The 21,187-nt window shown below is 38.7% G+C and overlaps 1 protein-coding gene across 2 annotated transcripts in view; it reads left to right on the top strand.

Annotated features, from left to right (window-relative positions):
• The window catches only part of STAB2 (stabilin 2), a 168,906-nt gene that overhangs the window by 6,623 nt on the left and 141,096 nt on the right, over window positions 1-21,187 (top strand). For both annotated transcript variants that reach the window (XM_033220865.1, XM_033220866.1), the window contains exons 3-5: window positions 565-680; window positions 19,590-19,675; window positions 21,083-21,152. In XM_033220865.1, the coding sequence (XP_033076756.1) occupies window positions 565-680; window positions 19,590-19,675; window positions 21,083-21,152 (272 nt within the window). The remainder of the gene's footprint in view (window positions 1-564; window positions 681-19,589; window positions 19,676-21,082; window positions 21,153-21,187) is intronic.

Raw genomic sequence — 21,187 nt, 5'->3', positions numbered from 1 at the left:
TTATTCCAGAACTGTATCTCAGCCAGCACTAGAAACTCTTCTAAGGAACTCATCATTTTATCTCCTACTAGGATATTGTGTGAAATGTTCCTTGCTGCATTATACTGCCTCTGCCACAGGCATTTCTTCATCTGCAGTGTCTCCAATAAGTATGCTAAACCTGAGCAATGGGTTTGCTTTAAATCCACACATGCTGTGCATTTTGTTAACTCATGATCTCTCCCTTGCTGCATTGACTGCTAGGACACTCAGTGATAAGTTTTAAGCACACCTCTAGCACGTGCCTAGGCCTTAATATTTATTTCATCTACTAACTTCACTTCTGATAGTACTTTAGATATTTCCCCTGTATGTTCATTGTTCTCTGATTTTTTCATCCATTTCTCACAATTAAAAATAATCATAATTAAGTTTTATGCTACCTAGAAAGCCAAATGTGTTCCATCTAGATATTTTTAATGATAGATAAGTATTAAGACCTAAATTGAAAGCTAAGGCAATTCTACCACCTGAGTAACTGCATTGCTTTTATTGTGGTCTAATGTCCTCTCTTTACCCTCCAAGGTACACCTTTGAGGTCAGAACATACTCTCTGTCTCTCCCTGGATGCCGCCATATTTGTAGGAAGGACTATCTCCAACCTCGGTGTTGTCCTGGCCACTGGGGCCCAGACTGTATAGGTAAGTGGCACAACGGTTGGACTTTGAGACTTGCTTCTTTGTGTCTCATTTCACAGAAAATTGAGATGAAGGAAGCCCAATAAAAAGAAGAATATTAACATGCATTTATAGAAATTTCTGTTAGTCTACATGTAGAAAATCTTTCTTGCCCTGTTAGCTTTCACAAAGCAATCTGCTTTACTGCTGATAGAGATCTCTCTTTAAGATAATTCCTCTGTGAGCCAGAAAAAGGGACAATTGAAAGGATATCCATTTTTATTTTAAAAGATATTTGCAAAAGAAAGGAAGTTAAAACCTGGGCTATTATGACCCCCAAATACAATTTTCTTTAAGAAGAAGTTTTGTTGCAATGTCTTAAAGACTGTAGTTATTGTTTGGCAACCAAAATAATTATTAAATATTCTAAAAATTTGTCTTAGGATGGAATATCAAACTTTAAAATGGTAGACTTAAGACACATCAGGGTAAAGAAACAGTGTAAAGTTAATTGTGTAGATATGCAGATACACATATACATAAAAATTAATTCTGACCAGGTTTTACTGTAGGAAAAACTACTAGCAAAGTCTGAATCAATGGTATAATTAGACTTCTGCAATCAAGCATAGCATTTGATAGCTGAAATTGAACTTTTATCCTTAGTATAGATACTAACACTCAAATAGTGACTGAGTCCTTGCTACCTGTGGAAATTATGTCAAGTCTTCTTTTTTTGGTAGGAAAAAATCAGGTATTTTAATTTATGAATTTGCAGTTCATTCCCCATCTTTTTAGATGTAATGACAACATCTCCTTAGGATCCACATAAAAGGAGAGATTCGTTCTCTTTTGCTTTGTTTTTGTTCTGATTAAAGTAATACAAGGAAATTATATACAGCTTGTAAAGTTTAGAAAGGTATAAAGAAACAAAAAACATCAGTTTATATTCTGTCGCATATAGGAAACCTTAAATATTTTGGCATGTTTCAGTCTTGGCTTTTTTTTTCCATATAACTTGTAAATAGTTGAATCCATACTGTATGCATAATGTCTTTTGGGTTTTTTGTTTGTTTGTGTTTTTAACTAACAATTAAATGAATAAACGCTTCTATTTACTCAATATTGCTGACATTAGGTACCACAGAGGTACTCAGCCTATATTACTTAATGTAATTTTTAAAACAAATCTTTGAGTTAGACATTTTTATCCCCATTTTGCCTATGAGAAATCAGATTTTAAAATTATCTTTTGCCAGTTTCCTTTGGACTGGTAAGTGATAAAGCAAGTTCAAGTTCAAAGCTGCCTGGCACCAAAGCCTACCTCTTTCTGCTCTGTTCTACTGCCTAGAGCAAACCTGTTCAAAAAGGAGAGCCTCAAAATGTGTTGGTAATGTATTTTTTGATTGGCAGGTCCTTTCTGCCTTCCCAGGAAATGCCTGGATTAGACTTCTTGCCCTGGAAAGGTCAAGGTTTGGGGTTCAAGAGATCCTGCCGATGGCCGGGCGTGGAGGCTCACGCCTGTAATCCCGGCACTTTGGGAGGACGAGGCGGGCGGATCACGAGGTCAGGAGATCAAGACCATCCTGGCTAACACGGTGAAACCCCGTCTCTACTAAAAATACAAAAAATTAGCCGGGCATGTTGATGGGCGCTGGTAGTCCCAGCTACTCAGGAGACGGAGGCAGGAGAATGGCCTGAACCCGGGGGCCGGAGCTTGAAGTGAGCGGAGATCGTGCCACTGCACTCCAGCCTGGGCGACAGAGCGAGACTCCGTCTCAAAAAAAAAAAAAGAGGTCCTGCCGCTTCTCTCTGTTAACTCCTCTATACTCAGTTTAACTCAGCATGTTGGCACAGCATATTTCTAAGAGTTTAGCAAATAAGAATCAGGTGTCTTTTAAAGCAATTAACTCAATGTTAATCAAACGCAGTGTCTTTTAAAGCAATTAACTCAAACTTCCAGATTTTAAGAACTTTTTTTGTGCCAAATGTGGTCATGATCATGTCTAGGTCTTATAGACATTTTGATACAATAGAAAGAATGTTTAGATTTGCTTTTCTCTTTCTAACCCATAAAAACAAATCTGATGCTAAGTTATTCATCAGACACATTGAAAACAAGGAATGGCTTTGTCCAAGATGCAGAACAAAAGTCAGCATGTCCAACATAATGAACAGCCAGGAGGGCAAAAGAACACTGGGCCAGCAGCTAGAACTTCGTTCCACCGCTCACTGGTTGGGGCAAATGACTTTCTGCCTACTCCTCATTCTCCTCATCTGTCAAATGGGAGCTAAAAGTCCTACTTTACAAAACTGTAGCTGAGATTTTAAAACATTAACCTAGGTGATAAGACTTGGCAAAGTCTATGACAAAAAGAAGGACCTTTATAAATGTTTAATGGATAAATGAATCAGTGACTCACAGTCAAAATTGACCTCTGATAATGAAAGATGAATAAAATGACACTCCTTCTCTAAATCCTTAACAGAGGGTAACTCTTAGAGCATGAGTAGGCAAAGAGGAGTCAAGATCTTTTAGCAGGTTTATGCCGTCATACTGTGCTATGTGCAGGCAAATGTGGCAAGGTTCACATCTACAATCAAAAGAGTCCAAAAGGGTAGCTGGGCATGGTGGCATGCAGCACCTGTAATCCTAGCTACTTGGGAGGCTGAGGCTAGAGAATTGCTCGGGAGGCAGAGGTTGCAGTGAGCTAAGATCATGCCACTGTACTCCAGCCTGGGTGACAGAGTGAGACCCTCTCTCAAAAAAAAAAAAAAAAAGAGTCCAAAAGCATTATTTGAATGCTCAAACATTTCCTTCAGACAGGTCTTAAAGCCAGAGCAGCGAAACATGAAAACTGGGGCCTGGACATTATTTCTACTGTCCTTTCACTGGGGCAAAATGGTACTCCCCTTTATCTTCATCTTCCAAACACACTAGATGTCTCGAAAGGCTTCCTTCCTTTGGCTAGGGAAAAAGATAAATCCTCTACTTGGCAGTATATTTTACCTCTCACATTTTGTGGTGATGACAAGCAAGACCTTGACTATCACTTTACATTTCCGTAAGGATAAGGCCATTTTGGAGCTGCTGACATGGGTCTATCCTTCTTTCTGAGGAAGCACATTCCCAAGCTCCAGAATGGCCTTGTTTCCAAAGCAAATGGAACATCCACTTCCTTTTTAATGCACTGACAAATACATGCATATGCAACACTTCTGGGTTATTTCAAAAATGTATCTTACTCAAATTGGGAAATCACCCTATGGTCAATGCTGAAAACTTGGAGAATGTAAAGAAACACAATGAAAAAAATTACCATCATCTTCTAAAATTAAGAACAAAGCATGAATTCTCACCTAGGGAAAAAAAATAAGGAAGGTGTTTCTACCTGGATGTAACCTGCTTCTCCCTAATTAAAAATTACACTACCAAATGTGCACATGGAGATCTTTCCTCACAAAAATACATTTCTACTTTGGAACTTAATCATGTCTGAACAGCCGATATTCTATTTGGGATGAAATTGATTTTTTAATTTGAACATCCTACTTTTTTTTTATTCTGCCATGAACGTTAACGGATTTGTGTAACAACTCAAAGTGATGGAAAACGAACATGTGCAAAGGAGTTACACCCAAACTCAATTGTGGACAAAACAATCTGACTATTTCAAAAAGAAATAGTCTTGATTTTTCTTTTTTAAGTCAATGTCATCGAATTTTCTAAATTTATTTTTTATATCATGTTATTTGCATTTCCAGGCCTCTTTTTCTTTCTCACTGCATATTTCTTGCCATTCACTATCCAGGTTACAAATAATAGACCACAGGGATTTGAAACCATCCTTTTAGGCATTTCCTTTTTTGCTTTGAGTGACAAATAATGCTGAGTTCACTTAAAGAACATATTTTACTTCAGTTTCCCAGGCAGACAAATCCAACAAGAGCTTTAAACGGAAGACTGGAACGGATTTTCTGCCTAGCACTGTGCACCAAGCTTTTAAACAAAGGTGGTGACGTGGAATAGGCACCTCTAGAGTGTCTTAGGAGATAAAGTTACAGAGAAGTCCCTGGTCTCTTGTGGGGCAGGAAGTGCATTATCTTCCTTTAAAGAAACAGACCAGCTGTTGATTTGCTGATGGTTTATAATGGTAAAGCCTCCTGCATTAGGAAAGTCAGGATGCAAGAGACCACCAGAGTAGTGGTGACCCAAGGAAATGTGATAATGACCTAGAATAGTCTTATCAGCTTCTTGAGCCTCACAATGCATCGGAAACGTGCCCTTGTAGCAAATTCTATAATATCTCTTTCAAGCATCATTGCTAAGAATGTCAATTTTACCATAGCTTTTTCTAATGGGGCCCTGAGATGATAGAAAATGATTTGAAAAGCAGGAAATAAATTACACTGTTTCCTTAAAATTTTTATTTAATAACCAAATGAGCTGTTTTCATAAATTGTTAAAACAGTCTATCTAGGCCATAAAATGATTCCTCATACCCCTACATTCCTGCTACCTTTTCTTCCAAGTTCCTTCCAGCATTGGCCAGCTCATAAAAATCAAGCATTTATTAAGCACCTACTATATGCTGCACACAATCAGATATATAATAGGCCCGACCCCTAATCACATGTATGATAGGTCCCTATCCCCAAGGAGCTCACAGACTAATGAGGGAAATTGACATGGGAGCAGAGGAGGAAAAACAGTTGTACCTGTGACCCCAGGTGAGGACACTGAGACTTTGAGGAGTTTTGCAGCCTGCCCAAAGAGAACCGGCTAATAAGTGTGGAGCCACACCAGGAAACAGGGACTGTCTCACTGCAGACCCCAGTTCTAACTCATTACTCTCTCCTGCTTTCCAAAATACCTGGTTGTGTTGCAGGCTCAACTTCTAGGAAAGTAGCCTTCCTCTAACTAGACCACCCCTGGAATTCTTGCTTCCACCATTAGCTGGGTGCCTGCTCTGCCTGGGGTTGGTTCCATGACACCTGAGCTCCCTTCTGAGAGGCAGTATGGTTTTACAGTAAGATCGCAGACTCCAGAGTCAGATTTCCTGGCTTCCATTCCCAGCTTTATTCTATTTCAGTTCTGAGACTTACTCCCTCTGCAGCATTGCCAGATTTAGCAAATAATAATACAGGGCACCCACTTCTATTTGAATTTCGGATAAACAACGAATCTGCAAACAATATTTGGAATGTACTTATGCTAAAACAATATTCATTGCCTATCTGAAATTTAAATCTAACTTAGTATCCTATATTTCACCTGGTAACCCTATTCTTTGGTACTGTCTTCCTCATCTATAAAATAGAAATGATGATGCTAATACACCTACCTTCCAAAGATTGCACTGAGGATTAGGTGAGCTAGTATGTGGAAAGTACTTAGGATGTGCCTGGTAGATGGTCAGCCTCCAGAACATATTGGCTAGCATTTCTGTCTTTTGTGTTTCTCAGATCATCAGTGGCCCTCTTTATTTCAGGGACTGTTTATTGACTTGATTTTATATTCTAAAGTGCTGGCCTGTTATACTCTGCCTTCAGACTTAAGGACTCAAATTCTTCAGTTAGGCCTGATTGCAATGCCAGTTCCAACTCTTAATGACCATGTAATCTTGGGCAAATTACCTCACTTCAGTATTCTTACCTATAATCTGACTGATGAAGATGATGATGATACCTTCCTCATTTAGTTGTGAGAATGAGAACATACATGAAAAGTGGTTGGCAATAGTACATGCTCAATAAATTCTCTCATTGAGCTGATAACTAATTCCCTACATAATTTCAGCACTTTGGTAAGGACATTTCTGTACATCTCATTTCTTTGTGTAGCTTACGGTCCCATATGTGTATTTTTTTTTCTCATGATTGTCTGCCTTTCTATGGATGGACCCAGTGGATCATGCCGATGTCTCAGGCCACAGCAAAGGCCTGTCTTTGAGGAGCATAAGGAAAGTGATCTCTTACTCAGCTACAGTTTGCTACAACAAAATACTATAGACTGAGTGGCTGAAACAACAGATGTTTGTTGAGTGAGAGAAAGGGAGGGAGAGGGCACTCTAGTGCTCCAGTTTTCCTTCTTTTTATAAGGATACTGATCCCATCACAGAGAGTCCACCCTAATGGTTTCATCTGAACCTCCCAAAGGCCCTACCTGCAAATACTATCTCATTGGAGGTTAGGGGCTTCAACATATGAATTTAGGGAGACACAAACTTTCAGGCCATATCAATAAGTATTCACCTTGGCCTTTCATCCATGGGGTCACAAGCCACTAGGCAAGAAGGCTGGGCCAGGGTGAAGCAGCTCCTATAGAGAAAACCTCACATCCATTGCAGAATATTTGATGTTGTGGCTCAAGAAAGTCCCCAGGAGATAGCAATTTCCAGCCAGCATATGCCTTCACCCTTTGCACAGCTACAGGCAGACACATGAAGAACTGTGGATGGATGGCAGAGCACTTGTTTCAAAGAGAAGGATGTGTTGGGGCACTTCTTCAGAAATAAGCACTAAAGTCGGCCCCACCAGCCTCTTCCTGACCGCAGCAAGAGACAGGCATACTCCTTCCTGTCCTGGCTAAATTTTATTTTACTTTCTTGTGAAAACACAAAGAGAAATTATTGCCAGTTTTGAAGATAATAGTAAGCATTCAACAAATGTTGAATGAATAATTAAATGAATGTAAAAGCTATGCAAAATATTATAAGTAGTCCATACAGAGAAGCAAAATTACAAGCCAGAGCTGAATGGGAATCATTATCTCTGATCCTAGTGGCTGTGACCTTGTTACCAAACCTTGCTAGGCTTCAGTTTCCTCTTAGATAAAATGGTGATAACAACTTCATAGGGCTATTGTGAGGATTAAATACTGAGATAGTACACGTAATGTGCTTGGCATGCTACCCAGGGTCTAGATTGCTAAAATAACAGCAACAACAATAAAGCAAGGGCAGCACAAAAAGGAAAAAAAAAAAGGGAGTCAAGAAACCTTTAAAGGGGCCAGGCGAGGTGGCTTGAGCCGGTAATCCCAGCACTTTGGGAGGCCAAGGAGAGCGGATCTCTTGAGGTCAGGAGTTTGAGATCACCCTGGCCAACATGGTGAAATTTCAGATCTACAAAAAATACAAAAATTAGCAGGGCATGGTGGTGGGTGCCTGTAATCCAAGCTACTCAGGAGGCTGAGGCACAAGAATTGCTGAAACCCGGGAGGCGGAAGTTGCAGTGAGCCAAGATCACGTCACTGCACTCCAGCCTGAGTGACAGAGCGAGACTCTGCCTCAAAAAGAAAAGAAAAGGAAAACCTTATAGACCAAGATCTGGCTTCTGGAAGGTGATCAGCAGTGCTTTGCTAGATGGCTATTTGAACCTGAAGAACTGCCTCCTGAACATTTATTTTTTTGCAACTATATTAAAACATTCAAATTGAAAGATTTCTCGATTGAAAGTAGGAAATTATATAACTTACCATGTGTTTAAAAATAGACATTTATGAATCTAGTGTCTGAATCTGTTTTCCTTTCCAGTGAGAACAAACTATAGAAAAGGATGTTTGTAAGGTCTAAATAGAAGTGGAATTTAATTAATCATTTTTTGGACATTAATTGCCTTTTCCACACTGGTTTTTGAGACACATGATCAGTGCTAATGGATTTTTTTAAATTTATTATCATAATTTACATACAGTAAAACTCAACCTTTTAAGTATACAGCTATTCAAGCTTTGACAAACCTGAAGAGTTGTGTGGCAACCACCACAATTAAGATAGGGAACAGTTTCATATCCCCCCCAAATTCTGTGTTGCCAAGCCCCCCCTCAACTCTCAATCCCTGGAAAATACTAACCTGTTTTCTGTGCCTATAATTTTGCCTTTATGTCATATTATTGGAATCATTCAGTATGTACCCAGTATGTACCTTTTTGAGTCTCGTTTCTTTCACTTGGCACAATGAATACGAGATTCAGCCATGTCATTACCTGTATCAAGTTTCATTCCTTTATAATCTTTTACAGTACTCCATTCTGTGGCTAGACCCAGTTTCTTAAGCTATTCACTAACTGAAAGACATCTGAGCTTGTTTCCAGTGTGGGGCAATTAAAAACAAAGCCACTATGGACGTTCACACACAGGTTTTGGGGTGAATGTAAGTTTTCATTTCATTTTGGTAAATACCTGGGAGTGGTTGTCCTGGATTGTAGAGTAAAAATATGTTCAACTTTATTAGAAACTGCCAAACTGTTTTCCAAAGTATCTACATTATTTTTCATTTCTATCAGCAATGTATGAGGATTCCAGTTGTTTGGCATCCTTGCTAGCAATTGCTATAATCAGATTTTTTTAGCCATTCTAATGGATGTATAGTGGACTTGCATTGTAACCCATTTTAATTTGCATTTTTCATGTGCTTATTTGCTATTCATATATTTTTCGGGTTGTTTGTATTCTTATTACTGAGTTTTGAGAGTTCTTTAAGTATTTAAGATATTAGATGTGTGCTTCGTAAATACTTCTTCCCAGTCTGTGTCTTGTCTTTCAAGTCTCGTAACATTGCCTTTTGAAGAGAAAACATTCTTAATTTTGATGAGGTTTAAATATATCATGCCTTTATAGATACTGCTTCATGTATCATATCAAGAAATCTTTGACCAACCTTATATCACGAAGATTTTTTTCTATATTTTCTTCCCAAAACTTTGTAGTTTTAGGCTTTACATTTAGATCTATCATCTATTCCAAGTTAGTTCCTGTATATTGTTTGAAGTATGGATCAAGATTCATTTCTTTGCATATAGATAATTTCAAAAGCTCCAGCAACATTTCTTGGAAAGATGATCCTCTCCTCATCAAATTGCCTTTGGACCATTGTAGAAAATTAATTCATTGTCTATGTACAGGTCTATTTCTGGACTCTCTGTTCCACTGATCTATATGTCTATCCTTCCATGAATACCACACTGTCTTGATTACTATAATGTTACGGTAAGCCTTAAAATGAAGTAGTGTAAGTCCAACTTGACCTTTTTCAAAATTATTTTGTTTATTCTAGTACCTTTGCTTTTCCATTCAAGTTTAGGATCAATTTGTCAATTTCTAACAACAAAAAAAGTCCTCATAAGATTTTAATTGGAATTTCATTAAATCTATAGATGCATTTAGGGAGAACTGACACCTAAAAATATTGATTCTCTTATTCATAATGACAGTGTAGCTCTCCATTTACTTAGGGCTTCTTTTATTTTGTTTATCACTGTTCTATAAATTTCAGCTTACAAATTTTGCAGAATTTTTATCAGATTCGCACCTAAGTTCTTCATGACTTTTGGTACTACTTCTAACAGTTTTTTGAAATTTCAATCTCTAATTGTTAATTGCTACTTTATGGAAATAGAGTTGATTTTGTATATTGACCTCATATACTGAGAAATTACTAAATTGATGTGTTAGTTCTAATAACTTTCTGGAGATACTTTGGAATTTTCTCCATAGACAATAATGTTGCCTGTGAATAAAGACAATTTTATTTATTTATTTCTAATCTGCATTCATTTTATATCATTTTTTAACCTTACTGCACTGACTATGATGTATTTATCAGTTTTGTATATTGCTAGGGTCAGGTTGCTATAATGTTGCTTAAAATGTTGTATCTGTACTCATTGGGGATGTTGGTATATAGTCTTCTTGTTATGTATTTGGTTTTGGAATCAGGATAATAATGCTCCCTATATTGAGTGAACTGAGATATATTTCCTCTTCTTCAATTACCTAGAAGAGTTTTTGTAAGACTGATATAATTTCTTCCTTACATGTGAGATAGTATTCACAAACAAAGCCATTTGGCATGGAATTTTGTTTGTGTAAAGGATTTTAATTTTAAATTCAATTTCTTGGATATAAGAACATTGAGGTTATCTATTTCCTTTGAGTGAGCTTTCCTAGTTTTTTCCTTTCAATAAATTTGTCCATTTTTATCTACATTCTCAAATTTATTGGCATAAACTTGTTCATAATATTCATTTATTATCCCTTTAATGTCTACAAGATTTGTAGTGATGTCTCTTCTCTCATTTCTGTGATTGGTAATTTTCATCTTTCTTTTTTTTCTGATTAGTCTGGCTGTAAATTCATCCATTTCATTGACCAGCTTTTGGTTTCGTTTATTTACTCTACTGCTTTTCTAATTTTTATTTCGTTGGCCACTGCACTTTATACCTCCTATCTTGTGCTTGCTTGGGTTTCATTTGCTATTATTTTTCTAACTTCTTTACCTTAAGTTGTAAGTTTGGGTCATTATTTTAAAACTTTCTTCTTTTCTCATATGATACTTATTTAGTGCAATAAATTTCCTTCTAAGCATTGCTTTAAATGCATCTCATAAATGTTGATACATTGTGTTTCAATTTTATTCAGTTCAAAATAATTTTTAATTTCCATCTTGATTTTTTCTTTGAAATCAGTTACTTTTAAGTATAATATTTTACTTCCAAATAGAATAATTTTTAAGATATATTCCTGCTATTGTTTCCAAATATGTTTCTTTTATTCAGTGAATGCAAATTAAGATATCAAATTTGTGAGATTAAGCTAATACCATGCTTAGAAGGAAATGTATCATTTAATTATATTATGGACAGGACACATATATTATTTGAATCCATTTAAATTTATTAAGACTTGTTTTATGACCTACAATATCTCCTATCTTTGCAACTGTTTCATGTGCTCTTGAAAAATAGGTGTATTCTGCCACTGTTAGATGGAGTATTCTGTAAATGTCAATTAGGTCAAATTGATTAATAATGCTGTTCAAGTCTTTTCTATACTTAATAATTATTTATTTTTACTTTTAAGGGAAATATGATTCAATATTCTTAATTTTAAGACTGCTTGTTCTATTGGTTATTGAGAGAGGTACTGAAATCTCTACTGTAACTGTATATTTACCTATTTCTCCTTGCAGTTCAATGAGTTTTTGTTTCACGTACTTTGAAAATCTCTTATTAGGTCAATACGTATTTATGGTTTATGTTCTATTGATGAATTGATTCCATTAACATTATGAAATGAACTTCTTTATCTCTGGTAAAAATATGTTAACTTGAAATCTACTTCATCTAATATTAATATGAGCTACTTCAGCTTTCTTTTGACTAATGTTAGTGTGCTTTTTTTCTCCCTTTACCTTTAACATAATTGTATATTTAAAATATACAATTTTGTAGGCAGCGTATAGTTAGGGTCTCTTGTATGCAACATATAGTTAGTTATTGCCCTTTCAACTAATACGACAGCCCATGTCTTTTAATTAAGGTTGTTTAGACCATTTATATTCAATATGTTAGGTTTACATCCATCATCTTACTATTTATTTTCTGTTTGTTCCATCTGTTCTTTGTTCCTTTTGCCCTCTCCGTTTGTCTTCTTTTGTATTAATTAATTCTTTTTTATGATCCTCTTTTATCTCCTTTGTTGGCTTACTAGCTACACTTTTTATTTTTGGCAACTTTTTAAATGTTTCCTTTAAGGTTTATGGAATAAATCTTTAACTTAACACAGTCTACCTTTAAGTGATATTACACCACTCTATGCACAAGAATCTTACAACAATATACTTCTACTTCTACACTCCTATCCTTGGTGCTATTGTTGTTATGTATTTTACTTCTATATATGTTAGAAGCCCCACATTATATTGTTACCAATTTTTCCTTAAACAAACGAACCATCCTTTAAATGATTTAAAATATTGAAAAAATATATTTTACATTTAATCACATAATGACGATGTCCAACATTCTTAATTCTTTTATGTGGATACAGATTTACATCTGGTATTATTTTCTTTCTTCCTGACCAATTTTCTTTAACATTTCTTGTAGTGCAGGATATCTAGTGATAAATTCTTACGTCTTTCGTATGTCTGAAAAAGTCCTTATTTTGCCTTTGTTTTTGAAAAACATTGTTGTTGGATATAGAATTTTAAGTTGACAAATTTTTGGTTTTGGTACTTTAAGGATGTTGTTTCACTGTCTTTTTACTTACATTGTTTCTAACAAGATCTGTTGTCATTGTTATCTTTGTTCCTCTCAGCATAATAAATCCTTTTTCCCTTTGGCTGCTTTTAATTTACTTTTTATCACTGGTTCTAAGGTATTTTATTATAGTGTGTAGTTTTCTTCATATTGTTTGTGCTAGGTATTCTTTGAGCTCTTGGATCTGTGGGTTTATAGTTTTCATCAAATTTGGAAATTTTGACCACATTTTTTTCAAATACATTTTCTCCCTTCCTCCTTTTCAGAGATTCCAGTTATACATATATTAAAATGTTAGAAGTTGTCCCACAACTCACTGATGCTCTGCTCATTATCTTTCAGTCTCTTTTCTCTCCATGCTTCATTTTGTATAGTTAATATTGCTTGTCTTTAAGTTCACTAATCTTTTATTTCTCAGTCTTTAAACTGCTGTTAATTCTATATCTTGTATTTTTATTTCAGATGCTGTATTTTCATTGGTAGAAGTTCAATTTGGTTTTGTTTATATCTTCTTTAACTTGCTTATTTCTCTACCTTCTTGAATATATAGAATACAGTTATAGTAACTATTTCTAAATCTTTGTCTACCAATAATATCACATAGTGATCTTTGGGTTGGTTTCAATTAACTGGTTTTTTCCCTCATTATTTATGCCTAGTAAATTTTTATTGAAATCAGACATTGCAAATATTACTTTGTTGGGTGCTTCTTATTCTTGTACTTTAAAAAATTCTTGAACTTTGTTCTGTGTCCACTTTGAGGAGTACCCTGTGTTAGAACTTTGTTGCCATTAACAGATGGCCTGAAGGCATAGAGTGGAGCTCTTTGAGAATTTTAAGAAGAAATAATATGAATTTTAGTGCCTGGTAGATAAGAAGTTTACAGAATTTTCTTTCATTGCAACATACTTGATGGTACAATTTAGGAGCTAAGTTTCCTGTTGACCTGTAACCACTGGAGGCCACACCTTTTTACCAAAATAACCTAACTGCTGATTAGTCAAAGTGGCTTTAAGTTAGTGTACAAAATCTCCCTATGAATAGTACTGGCTTTCCACCAGCTGCCCAGTGCTACAGGCTTTTCTGAAGGAAGTCATGTTCCAGTTAAGTGTTCAGGAACTTTCTTCTTACTAAATTCATCCACATCAGAACCCTTCTGAAGCACCAGAAACATTGCCTAGTGTCCAGCTGATACACCACACAACCATGCCATGCAAAGGTACATCAACTCATAGGCATTGCTTCCCATCAGCCTGCTAGGCATAAAAATCTTCACTTCCTCTCTGTTTAGGACAATCTACATAAATTTGTCCAGCATACCCAGTGGTTCTCAAATATTAATGTGTAGTAGAATTACCTGCCATGCCTGTTAAAATGTACTTTCCTGAGTCTTATACCAGGGAATCTCTATTTGGTAGGTGTTAAGTGTCAGGTTTTGCCTAAAATTGTAACAGGTTCTTATTGCCCAAGGGGATGAAATTGGACTGAAATTCAGCCCATTTTCAGCTTGCCAAACCATACACTCTAGTATGGGCCTGGTATACCAAGAGGAAGGGACACCTTCAATTTATTTTAGTTTCATCTGCTTTCCACGCCTAGTGTCTGTGGGGATATATCCACAAGAGCAGTGAGGATAGGGAAGACTTTTTATAATGTGCACAAAGGCTCTCTATGCCCTGGCATATTAGTCCAGGGCTTCCAAAAGGGAGATGCCAGACAGGGCTAGAGATACAAGAGATTACTTAGAAGAAACATGTGTGATGAAAAAAATGAGAAGAAAGCCAGGAGAAGCAGAGGGAGAAAGCAATGCAGGTCTGACCCTTGTGAACAAGAGAGGGAGTCAAGGAAGGTTAGTTGGAAAAGCTATAGACTATATGTAGGTCTAAGAAAATTTGGTAAAGCTGATGAGGAGTCCTCTAGCCAAAATCACCCAGCAGAGGAAGCCTGCATCTTAAAGGAGTGGGCCTGCCCTGGCGTCTCTACCATGCTCAGTCATGGGCTGGAAGGAGTCATGAGAAGTGTAGTCTCATGAAAAAATAGTAGATTTCAAGGTAATTATGCTTCTGAAGTTGGAGATCTAAGAGGTGCTTGTTCATGGCTCGCATACAGTATTAGTCCATTCTCACATTGCTGTGAAGAAATACACAAGGCTGGGTGATCTATAAAGGAAAAAAGTTTAATTGGTTCACAGTTCTGCATTGCTGGGGAGGCCACAGGAAACTTACAATCATGGTGGAAGGCAAAGGAGAAGCAGGCACCTCTTCACAGGGTGGCAGGACAGGGTAAGAGCAAGCAGGGGAAATGCCAGACAGTTATAAAGCCATCAGGCCTCGTGAGACTCACTCACTATCATGAGAACAGCATGGGGAAACTGCCACATGATCCAATTACTTCCACCTGGTCCAGCCCTTGACACATGAGGATTATAATTCAAGATGAGATTTTAGGTGGGGACACAGCCAAACTGTATCACATACCTAATGAGGAGGGCCTTGGAAATTTGCCTTTGTAAAAGTTCTCCACTCCCAAGGGATTCCAAACACCTGGTCCAGTGAATCACCCTTAGAGAAACACCTGCCTAGATTTTTTAAAAGAAAGGTATATTAACTGTCCTTAAGGAAAAAGAATGTCCAGACTTCCTAAACACAAGGTCACACTCTTGGGAACTGGAATTGGGGAAGCTCCCCAATTTCTCTCTGATCAGCGTAGCCTAGAGCATGGTTATATTCTCAAGAAATGACTCTGCCCCATGTTCTGCCACGTGTGTTATAATAGGAATGAGCTGAGTGGAACAGGCACCCAGAGGATGGAAGTCAAATCTGCCTCAGAGGCAGGGTCAGGGAAAGGGTCTTTGAAGGTGGGAAAAGCACAGATAAGGTATGGAGAGAAAGGCATGTCTAGAAGAGTGTGGAATAGTCTATTTGGCTACATGGAGATAAGTTGGTTCCATGCTTGGAGGAACAGATTCAGTGGAATGTGAGTTTGAGAGACTGGGATTTAGGCATCATTGCCTGAAAATGTAAAAATACCTGGGAGGACATTTCTGCAAGGTGGCACTGATTGATGAGTCTCAGGCTGCAGGAGGACCTGTGTTGCTCTGAGCAAGCCCAGAAAGCAAACTGGGTGTCACCCAGACAGCAGCTTGTACACCCATTTCTGGGGAGAGGTACAGAGAACAAGAGAGGGAAATAGTTGGGAGCTGTCACTACCTTCCTAGCTCTGCACAGGGCTGGCCCTGGCTCACAAAACACCATCTCAGCTCAAGAAGGGCCTCCTATAAAAAGCACACAGGAGAAGAACTATTTGATGGTGAATGATTTATGAAGATGCTCTCTTAGCACCCTTTCCCCAACAATGTGAGTGAACTCAAATGGCTCAGTTGCTTTTCAGATTGGCTCCCAAGTGTTTACCTGGTCCCTGCTTGATTCAGCTCTCTCCCTTCCTCTACATCCTCACCTCCTGCTGCTCATCCTAAGACAAAGACCAAAACCTTTAACAGGGCCCTTTCTTAATGATCTAGCTTTTGCCATCTGTTGAGATCAGATCTAAACCAACTGGGCTGTTTAGAATTAAATTATTTTTGGTAACTATTAGTAAGATCAAGTAGGTGAAGTGATGAGAGCTCTAGATCTCTTCCCCTGACAACCCTTAGTCCAGTCCATGAATCAGTATTACCTGAGTGTCTGTTTAATCCACAACTCTCTCCTCACTAGACTGGTAGGATCATGGAAATAGGAACCAAGTCTGTATGCTCACTTGTAAATATCCAAGATCTTAGATGGTCTGATTCAAACAAGTACCAGTAATTTATTTCCTGAGTGTTTTAACTGTTACAGTACCAGTCTGAAAAAACAAAAACTCAAGAAGATCCACTCTGAATAATAGCAACTATCATTCATTAAGCACCTAATATTTCCAGGCCCTACAACAACCTGCCTAGAAGACAGTATTGTCCCCACATACACCTGAACTGAATCTCAGAGCCAGGCATGGACTCTGTCAAAAGCAAAGGGTTGCAAGCAAAGAGTTTAGCTGGGATTCGAACCCAGAACATTCTGACTGCAATGTCCCAGCTCCTCCCATGGCACCATCGCATTTCATGCCACTACTAGCCTAGTTGGTGAGAGCAACCCAAACCAATGTCTTGCTTTTTGAATACTTATGAATATTAGCTACCCATCAGTATGTCTTCCCCTTCCCTTGCCCCACAAACATGCCTGTTACCTGAGCTGTTGTCCTGGGGTGCATACCTGCCTGTTAATGGTGGATGTTAGTCATAAATGGTGCAGTAGAGTGGAGCATCTTTCCAGGTTTTGAACCTGGCTCTGCCACTGCTGTGGAAATACCACAGATCAAAATGGGCAATTTAGACTGTGTAGTTTGCTAATATTCTGGATGCAGGAAGGAATCGGAAGGAGCCAGACAGAAAATCATCTACAGAGGGATATGACTCCCACTTCTATAGTACCTGCACATTATGAATTTTCTTCTAAAGAACTAGCCTAGTAACTTAAGGGAGTACCTAGGGTCTCTTTCAGAGAGCTGCCTCTCTTAGTGCTTAGAAGTCTCTTTCTTCAAGAACTGCTGCTATGGTCTGAATGTTTGTGTCTCCCCAAAATTCGCATGTTCATACCTAACCCCTAATGTGATTATATTAAAAGATAAAGTCTTTGGGAGGTGATTAGGTCATAAGAACAGAGCCCTTATGGATGGGATTAGATCCCAGAGAGCTCCCTCGCCCCTTCCGCCAAGTGAAGATACAGTGAGAAGTCACCATCTATGAACCAGGAAACAGGCCCTCACCAGACACAGAATCTGCCAGCACCTTGATATTGGACTTCCCAGCCTCCAGGATTGTGAGAAATACACTTCTGTTGTTTATAAGCCACCCAGTCTAAGGCATTTTGTTGTAGCAGCCTGAATCAACTAAGACAAATGCATTTTTATTTTCCATGGATGCTGATTTCACATGCCACAGGGAAGATATGTGGCAGAATGAGCTGTGGCACAGGAAAGCTTATGGCAAAGGTCTTATGGGATGGGGATGGGAGGGAAGGGACAGCAGGAAGGTGGTCACTTCAGTAGAGGAAGGGTAAGTGTGTCTATCATTACCCCTTGCCAACTGGGTGACTTTGGCCAAGTCAGTTAACCACTCTGTGCCTGTTTCCTCATCTAGAAAGTATGGCTAAAAATAAGATTTAACTTCAGGGGATTGCTATGAGTTGTAAACAAATGCATCCTTTATTATTATTGATATAGCTTGGCTCTGTGTCCCCACCCAATCTCACCTTGAATTGTAATAATTCTCACGTGTCATGGGAGGGACCCAGTGGGAGGTAATTGAATCATGAGGGCAGGCCTTTCCCATGCTGTTCTCATGATCATGAATAAGTCTCACGACATCTGATGGTTTTATAAAGAGGAGTTCCCCTGCACATGCCCTCCTGCCTGCTGCCATGTAAGACGTCACTTTGTTCTTTCTTTGTCTTCTGCCATAATTGTGAGGCCTCCCCAGCCATGTGGAACAGTGAGTCCATTAAATCTCTTTCCTTTATAAATTATCCGGTCTCAGGCATATCTTTATTAGCAGCATAAGAATGGACTAATACAATTATCTAGAACTTCCTGTCTTGTTGGAAGGCACTTACCTTGCTAACTTAAATGTGAGATAACATTTCATCTTGCCTCATTCACACAGACACATTTCATGGTCATTGCATGTTTCTGCTTGGTGCTTGCAGGTCCAGATTTCTTATTTAAACAGTCAGAGCTCATCCAAATTGGCAATAAATCCATGTCAACTCAGCACTCAAAGTGTAGAACAACAGCAAGTATAAAAAGAAATAGAATGTATTTTCATCTTCATCACAATAGTAACTTAAACTTCAGTCACTTACCATAATTTTTAATTCTCTATTTGATTCTGGGCATTGTAATATGTGGCTTTCTAGCTAAATGTCCCCCTGCCCCAACATGGAATATAATGCTTGGCACATATTAGGGTATTCCCTGAATGTTTAGTGAATGTCCTCTAATAAATAGCCATCAAAGCTCCAATTCAGATCTAGAATATCACAGAAGTATTTATGCATGTCAGGAATCAGCTTCTGAGTAAAATCTAAATTCCTTTGCTTACCATACTAGGCACTTCATTAATTGTCCCCAACTGTCCTATTTTACCTCATCAGCCCCCCACAACTCTCACACCCAGCTCCCAAGTCCCAGTCCCACCAAGCTCGATCATTCCCAGAACAGGTCATGCCCTTTTACAACTCCAAGACCTTGTACTTGCTATTGCCTCTTCCTGAGACATCCTTTCCTTTTAAGCATAGCCAACTCCTACTGCACCTTCAAAAGCGCCATTTAAATAACTCCTCTTCAGGGAGGTCTCTCAGACTCCCTAAGGCAGCATCAATACCTCCCTTCTCTGGACTCTCTCAATACCCTTTCTAGCACACCTATGAAGAGGCCTGGCCTTAGTCATGCTAAGGTCTGAGCTTAAAGTCCCAGCTTTGCAACTTATAAACTGTGAGACCTTGGGTGAGTATATGCAACCTCTCTGAAATTGTCTTTTCATCTGCTAGCCAGCACCAATAGCAACCACCCCTGAAGGTTGCAATAGGAATGATCTAATTAGATCATTGTGAAGTGTATAGCAAACGCTCAAGAAATGGTAGACAGTGGATACTTTCTAATGCAGCTCGTGACCACATTGCAGTTCACCTGTGTATACTCCTGCCTCTTCTGTAAAACCCTAGATGACACCAACAGGTTCTGCAAGTATTTCTTATCCCTGGCAACTAGCACACTTAGTAGGTGCTTAAGCGCATCATTGCAGAATGCTTGTGTGCAGTCACGAATGAATACATCTGAGCTGTTTGATTCCCTAGAGTGCCCAGGCGGAGCGGCGTCACCCTGCAATGGCAGGGGCAGTTGTGCTGAAGGCATGGAAGGAAATGGAACCTGCTCCTGCCAAGTAAGTTCGAAAATGTGTTCTTCCTTTCCTGGATTCTGCTCCCCACCTTCTTACCTGTTGATCCTCCTTAAATACACACACACACACGCACACACACACACGTGCACACGCACATATACAGCGAAGTTCCTAAGAGGTAGAAGTATTAATTTTTTTAAAGTGTGCCATTTGCAACAAAATGACCATTTAGAGCCTGGGGGCCTTTAGAAGAGTCAATTACTGCTCAGTCTTAAGCATATCCACTTGCATAAATGGGTTTCAGGCCGGGCGTGGTGGGTCACGCCTGGAATCCCAGCACTTTAGGCGGCCGAGGGGGGCGGATCACGAGGTCAGGAGATGGAGACCATCCTGGCCAGCATGGTGGAACTTCATCTCTACTTAAAACACAAAAATTAGCTGGGCATGATGGCCAGTGCCTGTAATCCCAGCTACTTGGGAGGCTGAGACAGGAGGATCAGTTGAACCCGGGAGGCGGAGTTTGAAACAGTATCTTTGTAATAACATTTGAACATCTGTTGAAAAAGTAAAATAAGGCCATATATGTGAAAATACTTTATGACACTATACAGGACTATAGAAATTGCTGTCATTGTTAATATTAATAATCACTATTAGCAGATGACCCTTATGGTGCTATCCTCTGCATCCTTTGTGAACCGTTAGGTTTACCAGTTCAAGATTTTCTTTTACCAGTTTAAGACTTTCTTCGTTATCTCATGAAAGTGACTTTTTGCAAGTTTCAAGCCCTAGGGGATTTAAATACAAGGAAATCCTTCTGAAAAAGATTGAGCTCAACTGTCTTCAGAAATGCAAAACTGAGGTTGGGCAGGTGGCTTACGCCTGTAATCCCAGTACTCTGGGAGGCTGAGGTGGGTGGATCACTTGAGGCTAGGAGTTCGACACCAGCCTAGCCAACATGGTGAAACCTGTCTCTACTGAAAATACAAAAATTATCCAGGTGTGGTGGTGTGCACCTGTAATCCCAGCTACTCAGGAGGCTGAAGCAGGAGAACCTGGGAGGCGGAGGTTGCAGTGAACCAAGATCGTACCACTGCACTTCAGCCTAGGTGACAGAGCAAGACTCAGTCTCAAAAAAAAAACCAAAACTGAAAGCATTTTCCTTTCACTCTTGGGCAAAGTCGGGATATGGCTGCTAGCACTTGCTATCTATTTATATCTTGGGACTGACAAAGCAGCTTTCTCCTGCAGAGCTTCAGACCCTTAGTACAAAATGACACAGGGATTAATGTATGCAACGATAACACAAATAAACAGAAAGAAGAAGCTCTGGGAAAGGCACAGAGGGAAAATATATTTGAGAAACAAATGCTGAGTTGGAAATCCAAGGCCTTCCTGGTACCATGGGTCCCCTTGAGTCTAATGTCAACCACCTGGGGTGTTTTGCAGGAAGGGTTTGATGGAACAGCCTGTGAAACCTGTGCTGATGACAACTTATTTGGACCCAGCTGTTCAGCAGGTATGTCTGATTTCTGTGTAATCACCACATTTTTA

Source organism: Trachypithecus francoisi, unplaced genomic scaffold (assembly GCF_009764315.1).
Source record: "Trachypithecus francoisi isolate TF-2019V2 unplaced genomic scaffold, Tfra_2.0 Lachesis_group11, whole genome shotgun sequence".
Classification (NCBI taxonomy): domain Eukaryota; kingdom Metazoa; phylum Chordata; class Mammalia; order Primates; family Cercopithecidae; genus Trachypithecus; species Trachypithecus francoisi.
The sequence above is the reverse complement of the archived record's forward strand: the minus strand, read 5'-3'. Positions and strand labels throughout refer to the sequence as shown.